The sequence below is a fragment of the Cyprinodon variegatus genome, unplaced genomic scaffold (assembly GCF_000732505.1).
Source record: "Cyprinodon variegatus isolate N-32 unplaced genomic scaffold, C_variegatus-1.0 Scaffold2744, whole genome shotgun sequence".
Classification (NCBI taxonomy): Eukaryota; Metazoa; Chordata; class Actinopteri; order Cyprinodontiformes; family Cyprinodontidae; genus Cyprinodon; species Cyprinodon variegatus.
Window position 1 is genome coordinate 5,865 of NW_015153197.1, and position 9,553 is coordinate 15,417.

The following is a 9,553-nucleotide window of genomic DNA, read 5'->3' on the forward strand; positions in this document are numbered from 1 at the left end:
CCGATACGCTCTCGCCTGTCTCCGACCTTTCAGACATTTCAACATCTTTTTCTGAATCCCACATTGTAGCATGGCATAGACAATTCACGTTAGCAGTTTGAAGAACACCTGCTTGCTTCTGATGATTTCCTTTAGCTAACCAATGAGTGTTTGCGTTCTATGACTCATCCAATCACACTAGTTTTCACTATATGGATGGAGCCAATGATCTGCATTGGATGGAGCACATGACGGGAAATAAATATTTAGAAACATTATACCAGAGGTAACCAATTAAAAATCAGTGGGGTCCGAATAAAGAAAATCATCATCCAGTAAAGGTCTGGAGACATTTTTAATGATATGTTACTTTAAACAGAATTTAACACTGAAATAAAAATGAGGTATTTATGCATTCATGTTATATAAACATAGAATTGTCAAATAAAAAAAAATATATATATATATATATAAAAAAAAGAAACTTTTTCCATTTTAAAATCTAAATAGAGAACAATTGTTCAGTTTGGTATATAGACAATTTCCTGATTCCCATATTTTATAAAACACCTGAACTGAGTGTTTGTTATTTTCTTTCTTTTTTCTGTCTTAATGTTGGCAGTGGGCATTAGGCTGCCCTGCAAGGCTTTAAACCTGGGTTTGAATGGAGACTAAGCCATTCTCAAGCACATATCAAATCAAGGGCGTAGGTTTGATTTCGACTTTAGTAGGGACACTATTGGTCTTCAGTTTCATTGGTCTGATGTCATTGGTCCTTTGCAAAAATATTCATGCTCTTTTTTATGCTTAATGTGAGCATCAGGGTATGTTTAAAGAGAACAGCAGCATTTATTGCTACATTAATACAAATCTTATAAGCACTACACTCACTAGATGCTGTTTATCAATGTTTAAAGCATCACTGGCTCTGATGAATGTGGAATTAGGACTTTTTCCACTTTGAAAATGTTTGCATTTAAACTTACTAGCGACTAAGACAGAAGGTAAATATGTGCCTATTTAACCAAATATAGTCTAAATATGTGTGCTATATGTGGATTTATCCTGTGTTTTCTTTTTGAAGATATAGAATTGTGCAGAGGTAACACCCACTCTTATTTTTTTAATCTAATATGATCTCTCTGTATCTTGCAAAATAATACATTCAAGGGACACAAATGAATGTATTGTATTTACATGAGCACTGGAACTATAAGAGGAACTGACACTGAGCATTTAGAATATTAACTTCACTATACAAGTTGTATATCTGACTGTAGTTACTCTGTATCACCCATTTCATGTATTTAATCTAGGGCTGAAACAATTAATCATATTAATCGATTATTTAAATAATCATCAACTGATTTAGTAATTGATTAATTATTAACTGGTGTATAGGGCCACTAAAATGTACCTTTAGCCAACAGAGCGACCCACTTAGAGCAGGAATTATACCTAAAAAATATGTAAACATTTTGTATTTAAGATAAAAAAAGTTTGTCTGTCAATATTCTGCATCCAGAACTCCTCAAGAGGAAACATTTCTGTTTCACCTGGTTTCATTTCATACAAAATCTTCTTTAAGGAACATTTGGCTGATCTGATTATTAATCGATTCATCAAAAAAATAATCAACAGATTAACACTTTGCAGAATAATCATTAGTCGCAGCCCTAATCCTTCTCATCCTTCTCATGTTACGTTCTGCAAAAGAAATAACGCCTGTTACTTTTACCTCTCATAAAATAACAGTAATAGCAAAGATATACTGTTAAAGGGAATCAGAAATTTTAATAGTTTACAGTCTTTGTTCATTTTAACAGCAGTTTTCTGAACTCTTGTCTGACTCAGAATATTTAGTTTTTGAAAATAAATCCCAATGTTGGTTACTTTCATTTCTCAAGTTCTACAAATCCAAACTCTCTCCTGCTTCTTTACAGAACTGCAATCAGAACAATTCGCCTGTTTTAGCCTAGATAATATTTAGTTTTTTAATGGGCTCTATGCACAGCTCCACTACTTCCTGAATTTAAGGCAGCTCCTTTTGTTTCCTGTCTTTCATTACTGGACGAACTGATTAATCCAGGTGTGTCTGGCCAGTTACTTAGGTCATACACACCTGGATTAATCAGTGCATCCAATCATGAAAGACAGGAAACAAAGGAGCTGCATTAAATTCAGGAAGTAGTGGAGCTGTGCATAGAGCTTATTGGGACTAGTTTTGTCGCCTAATATCAATTTTGGTAACCGTCGTATTCTAGCGTTATTTTTTTTTTCCCGCGCTCCAAGCACGCACACGCGCACATCCAGACTAGAAAACAAGCAATCTGAAAATGAGGTGGAAGTTAAGGCAGAAATATCAGAGAGTTAAACAGTGCAGCAAAATTCCATGTGCCGCTATGTGAAAGGAAAGAGCAGGCAGCTGCAGCTACCAGGCAGAGGAGCTGCGGGAGGAAAAGAAGCCACTGCTTCAACAACTACTGCTGTAAATTATAACATGTTGTTCACTTGGAATTATTGGTAGGGACAAGTCGGTTGATCCAAAATGTTTGTAGGGACATGTCCCTATGGTCCCTATGCAAGCCTACGCCCATGTATCAAGATGCTCATTTTGAGCCTGGATCCATATTTGTTGATTCTGTTCATGGTGGAGAATCCTGCTTCACAGCAGCAGGTTGAGCCAAACATCCTCTAAATGTTCAGGCTCTGCTCTGGTCCGGCCAGGTCAAGATCCACTATTGCAATCACACCAAACAGGAGAAAGAACGGCAAGGAGTTCCGGTTTGACAAATTAAACTATTGTAACAACAGATCGGTAACTACACATTAGAGCATAATTCTATTCATTTAAAAAAACTAACACCGTTTAATTAAAAGATTGGATGCAAATTATTGGTACTTCAACAGACCAGAAAGCAGATTTCTCATCTCCATCAGAAACCGCACATCTGCTGGATGCTGATGGGGATTTTTTTAATATGTCATATTAAATTAAGCGTTCATTTCTGCATGTTTTTGCTCTGACGAATTTAATGATAATACCGCGCATGCTCTGCCTGAATTCCGAGGATAAGTCGGAGGGCAGCAATACGGGAGGAACCGCAGAGGCTGTAGGCTTTGCTTTGAGCAGGAGGTCTGGATGCTGCGGGGCAGAGGATGAAGCCAAGAATAACAAGTAACGTTTGTTTTAAAAATTTAAGAAATAGAAAGTACAGATACTTGTGTGAAAACGTAATCAGTAGAAGTCAGAAGTAGGAGGAAAAATACATAATGGAGTAAAGTATAGATACCTAAAAAGTGTAATTAAGTACAGTAATGAAGTATTTGTACTTGTTACTTGACACCTCTGCTACCCTCCTTATTCTGCCCTGATTGTACAGGATACCGCAAGGTCCTTAAAGTTACTTAAAAAATAAAAATAATGAAAAAGGAGGAAAATATGAAAACTGGTGTTGTGGCCCAGCTTTGATGGCTCAAAAAAGTGAAAATCCACAAAGGCCACAGTTGCACCATGGACTTATTTTACGCAGGCAAAAGAAAAAATGTTCCAAGTAAACTCCTTTAGTTTTGTCAGTTTATTTTTTCCTCAGGCAAGCAAACAAAAAGACAAACATTTCCTCCATGTTTCTCTTGTGCTGGTTAACAAACCATACGCCCACCCAGATGCATGCTGCTCATTGACTGCCTATTTATAAAAAATGATTAACCTACATTAATCGTAACTAACCAAAAAATAAACGAATATGACTAAATAACCAAAAAAACAATATCATAACAGATATTAAACAATAAAGTAAAATAAACTTGGCTAGATTATGTACAAAAAACATTTTTTATCATTAACAAAAAATAATTGTCTACTACAAGCTAGATTAGTAAATGAAAAATAATTCAGAACAGCTCTGGAAAAAATGTAGAGGAGAAGATAGTCTATACTGAACACAAGAATAAATTGATTCCCGCCCCGAGTACTACTATTACCATCCATCCATCTTCTCCCTCTAACAGGGTCATGGTGGGCCGTTGCCCATGTTATGGAAAGCTCTGTGGTTCTACCTTGAAGCTTTATCTCAGTTTCTTTTCCTGAGAAGAGATCACTAGAGACAGAGTCTTTAAATAACACAATACAATAATCAATACACAATACATAATGTATATATATTAAATAACCAGGAGACATGACAACTGATCTTGACAGAAGTTGTAATCTTACTCAGACCAGAGAAGTTTCTTGGAGTTACATAAGGCAACACTTACCAAACGGGCTCATATCTTGTTGAAGTGGCCATAATTCAGTTTGTAAAATTCAGCTTGATTAAAAGCACAACTTACAATATACTCAAGTGTATACTCAATATGTTACATTATACATTTGACATTAGAGTAAAATATCCAACCACTTAGTAAGAATTGTGTTGATGTTTAGCAACAATGATTTATAAAAAAAAAAAAAAAAAAAACTCACACCACCGAGAATCAATTTTTCATTTAATATTAATTCAGTTTAGAGAGATCAATAACCAAAATCCTTCATAACACATTTGTAATTTAAGTTAAATGCTCAATTTATATCTGGAAAAAAACACTAATAACTGAAAGTCCAATTTTGCCCGTTCTTTTTATTTTCGATAATGATGTCCACAAAGGAGTTCCATAACCTCCAAACTCAAAACAAAGTCCTGAAAGTGTTTAAAAGGGAACACCAGTTTTTTTTACATTGGGTCCTTGATTTTCTGTTATTCCATCATGTTCTACTCACCCATATGAGTTTAGTGTCATTTGGAGCCGTTCTGAAGATATTCCGTTAGGTTATATCCAAGTAACATCTTCCTATGGGCAACGACTTGAAGGCACAGACTAAACTGTTCATCATTTATTCTTTATGGTACGCCAGCATTCAGAACATGTAGGCCAATCACTGCCTTCAGACATCCACCGTTATATTTTTTATATCCATATTTTTTTTAAAACAAAGCGAAGTGTGTATGATGTAATCCGTGCGCGCCAGACTGAGGTTGTGACAGGAAGCCCGAGCCACAGGCGGCTACGCTCTACCCCTTCTATTCATTCTAGCTAATCTGAATCGTTCCATTTGGAGAGTGAGATCATCTGTGGTAGCAGCTCTAGACTTCTTCCAGGCATGTGAGGAAAACTAGCAGCAGTTCAACGGACAGGATGAAGGAACGGTAGCCGGCGCGCGCGGATGACGTCATACACACAAGACCGGACGGGACATTCGAACCGAGCCATCAGCTCCAGGGCTTGTCGGGTCCGGAGACAGCCAGGGAAGGAGCGACTGATCCTGATCCCGTGCGGGTATGCTGGTGGGGGTGAAACACGATAAGGCAGGTGGGGAGAAGCATGGGGCCAGCTGTGTCCAGGCTACCTTCACCGGGTCGGATTCAGTTGCACCGTCCCCCGCTGGCTCCCTCCGTAGTTCCCGGACCAGCCCCTGAGCTCATGGCTCGGTTCTGCTGCACTGTACTCGACCAAAAGATCCCAGATGATTTCAAAATTTCCCCCAGACATTTTTTTGGTATGAAAAGTAGGACATGTCAGGGAAAAAGAAGACATCTGGTCACCATACTAAAATTACTTTTTATGTTACAAACTTAGATGCTAAATGCTAACACCAATAAGAAGGGACACATTTCTGCACTTAGATTTAATTTTTATAGCTTAAATAGGCATATAGGTGTAAAATCAGTGAAACTGTAACCATTCCTGTTTCTACATTTAAACATAGTACTTTTCTTTTTTCTCCTTCAAGTTAAAAATGCAATCAAAATCAGTCACTAAAATCTGATCACTTTTGTTTTTCAGATACGAAGTGAACGTTTTGTTCCAGTTTTCATCATCAACCTTCTAATCTCAGACGTCCTTCAGGTCACCTGCATGGCTGTAAACCTTACATTTGAAGAGCAGCCCAGGCACATTTATGCTACTTATTATGGTTTTATTGGGGCCAGCCTTTTCTTCATGACCCTCATTGCCCTGGAAAGGTAAATTCTGTATACTATATTTATCTGTTATAGTATTTTATAAGATATTATTTCATATGATAGATTTAATCTTTATAAAAACTGTTCATTTGCTCTGCATAGATGGTTTACATGTGTTTTTCTGTGACAGGTATCTGATGATTGCCCACCCGATGTGGTACAGATTCAACAAAACAACTAAAGTCTCTGTTTTAGTCTCTGTCGTCACCTGGATATTTTCAATATTATTGGGCTTTGCTATTGGTACAAATATTGGATCCAGTTTGCTAATTCCCTTCCCTTTCATGATATTCTCGCTTGTTGGGACCTTCAGAGCTCTGTCTACAGCTCAGGCCGTACCAGCTGCTGAAAAGAGACGGATTGTTGGGGTTTTGGTTGTGGTGGTTTTAATTTATAGTGTGATGTTTTTGCCCATGGTTTTTGGTGTATCATTTCTTTCGTATAAACAATCCCCAAACTATGGTGAGCTGTACAATGCCCTTAATAATCTTTCTTGCATGCTATTTCAGATTAGCCCTCTGACAGACATATTTCTTTACATCTTTTTGAAGAAATGGTTCATAGACAAACTATTAACTTCCCTGTGTTGCTGCATCAAGGACAGTGATGAAGCCCAGCAGACAGTTGATGAAACAGGAAGCTCAACTTCTGAAAGCAAAGACCATGAATGCCCATGAAACTTGGAGGAAAATTCAAGAACCTAAAGAACATACAATCAACCTTCTGTCATTTTTATAATTCTAATAACATAATCCTCCAGAGTGACCTCTAGCCTCTCACCGGTGACCCAGTGCGGCGCGTTTACAACTAATAACACATAATGCTTTAAAATATTTCACCGGTAAAATGTGTACCAGTATAGACATGTTAAACATTGTTGGAAAGCTTAGATTCTGCACAATTAAACTACCAAGTTTAGTTTAAGGACACAGTGAGCACCAAAGCACAATTAACACAGCGCTTTATATAAACTTTAAATAACACAAATAACACAGCAATTAACACAGCACATAGCAGCATGTCAGAATGTAAACATGACAAAGCAGCCACAACTACATCCCTTTGAAGGCATCCAGAAGCCTTTTTATAAATCCAGTCTTCAATTGTTTATATTCCATTCATCCATAACGGTCCACAAATTAAAAGTAATTCAGCATATTCGTAATAGAAATATTTTATGATGAGAAAATCACCCATAACATCCAGTTGTTGACATCAGAAAAGTTACCTGGTCATGGCTATTGCTCCTCATCTTGCTAATATTTACTTCCTAATATTTATTTCCTCAGTTGTTAGCCCGCAATGTTTGGTATGTTTCTTTAGATTGTCTTCTTACCTACAAGACAAAAGTCTGCATGTTTTTATGATGAGATTTGAGCCAGAAATCTAATTTCCAGTCACTTCCTGTCAGCCAGCGATGGACCAAATAGCGCTATATTATGCCTCATAGAGTCCGGCTGTTATTGGTTAAGACAATGTGGGCTGTTGGGCTTTGTAGCCAATGAAATAAGGTTTCAAACAAGCCTACATATGGCAAGTTTATATAAAGGGGAGCTGCATCACTCGCTTGCATAAGAGTCAAGAGTCACACAGCTGCGGCTGGATCAATGCACGCAGCTCAAAGCTGAGTAATTACAGCGGCCCAATTTTCTTGAAGTTTGGAAGCTTATTTTGTTTTATAACAATGCCTAAGGCTAAAAAAAAATTAATACAGCTCGGAAAAGGCATTGGGGCTTATTTTAGCTTGAAAAGCAGCAGTTTATCTATATTTTATATATTTTGAGGTTATTATGGGAGTAAAAATTCTACATTTTGTTATATAGACTGATTCTAAAAAAAAGTGGAAAATACTTGCTTCGTAAATGTTTTGTGGCCATCAAAATGCTTCAGTTTTATTCTATGGGTCAAACAGTAAAGCAAAGCACTTCAAAGGCATTTGGCACAATTTGGCACATTTAGGGATTATTGAAAATGTTTTCTGAAAATGTTGTAGTTACAGGTCTGACATTTTCTGCATTTGTTGTTGACATGATGTAGAACAAATGTAATGCAATGAAACCTGCCTTTTCTCAAGCTTGTCTTAATTACTGCTGTCATTTTCGAGAATAGAAAACAATAAGAAGTTGTGCTGAGAAAATCTGACTTTTGTACAGGAAAATAAAGCATTTATTTTAAACAATGTCTCCAAAATGTATGCTTTGAGACCAATAATATGTCATGTTTTTTTATAACTCCACTGAAGAAACTTTTAAACAACATGCAAATATTTTATTAATTTGGAATATGAACCATTTGCTCAAAACAAAAAAAGTATTCAACGCTCCTTATTTCTTGCCTAATAAATGTGAACCTGCTTTTTATTTAACAGCTATATTTAATCAAAAACACATATCCAAGGATCTACAACAGATTACAAAGTGACATTGTGTTTTATACTCTCAACAGATGCAAATAAATACTGTCGGCCAATGAGCCTTAACACCTAAACAATTCCAGACCCCTCCTTTCCTCCATGGTTACAAACAGAGTATTGTTCTGACAGAACAATTGATCAGTTCATGAAGACAGAATGCTCCATCAGAATGACAAGGCAGGATGGTCTCCTGACTGAATCATGAGACAGAAGTGGAGCATTCCCTTGCACAAATGTTTCATAAGCAAACATTAATTTTATAATCATCATTGAATAAACCTAACAGTAATTTAAGACCAAGAGTCTGAGGGGAAAGATTAATGAGCTCTTGGCTTTTGAGCCTTGAAAAATACCTGAGGACTGAGATGTATTGATGGCAATTTAGAAGCCACGTGAACCAATGAAACAACATGATACAATACGGCAAAACCCTACACCATGCTCCATACATTTCAGACAGTTTTGAATGGCAATATCTGCTGGATGCTACTTTTGAATGGGTATCCTAAGCTTGGTCTGTGTTCTACACACCCAATTTTCATTTATATATTCAGAAACATGTAATCTGGCCTTGCAGTTCCTAAATTATTTGCTTTTCCATTTGGGTATGCAAAATAGACGAAAATTTCCCAAAATGTGGTGAATGTTAATGGACAGATCGCGAACTGCATATACAATACTAAAAAATCCGGCTGACGTAAAACATTGTCAAGTACTAAATTACCGTTACTTAAACTAACAAAATTTTCTCTCCAAGACATATTGGTACTTCAGATTATTTGTTACGTGAACCCAAATTGTTTTAAAAATGTTATCACCATTTATTTCTAACAGCTGAATATCATTATTTACCAGCTGATGACAGTTATTTTTAGATACTGTAACTCAGTGGTTTTCAAATATATTTATGCCTCCAAAAACGTGTTGTGCTGAGAAAATCCAATGTCTGCATTAATTAATGGATGAATTTGTTTGTTCCAAAACAATATTGTTGATAAAGATTATATAAAGAAATTATACATAAAAATAAATTCCTGTTCTTCTAAGACTTTAATATGATAAACACCTGATGCATAAAAGCTAATGAACCCTCTCTGAGCTGAATACCAGAATTCTATAATTATACCTCAAAGTAGTTAGTTCTTGATCTAATGCT

General features: G+C 36.4%; 1 protein-coding gene across 1 annotated transcript in view; it reads left to right on the forward strand.

The window, feature by feature from the left end:
• The window catches only part of LOC107081041 (ovarian cancer G-protein coupled receptor 1-like), a gene marked incomplete at its 3' end in the record, with an annotated part of 6,822 nt that extends 476 nt beyond the window's left edge, over positions 1-6,346 (forward strand). Inside the window, exons 2-3 of the mRNA XM_015369254.1 lie at positions 5,806-5,984; positions 6,115-6,346. Coding sequence (XP_015224740.1) covers positions 5,806-5,984; positions 6,115-6,346 — 411 coding nt within the window. The remainder of the gene's footprint in view (positions 1-5,805; positions 5,985-6,114) is intronic.
• Between the last annotated feature and the right edge of the window lie 3,207 nt (positions 6,347-9,553).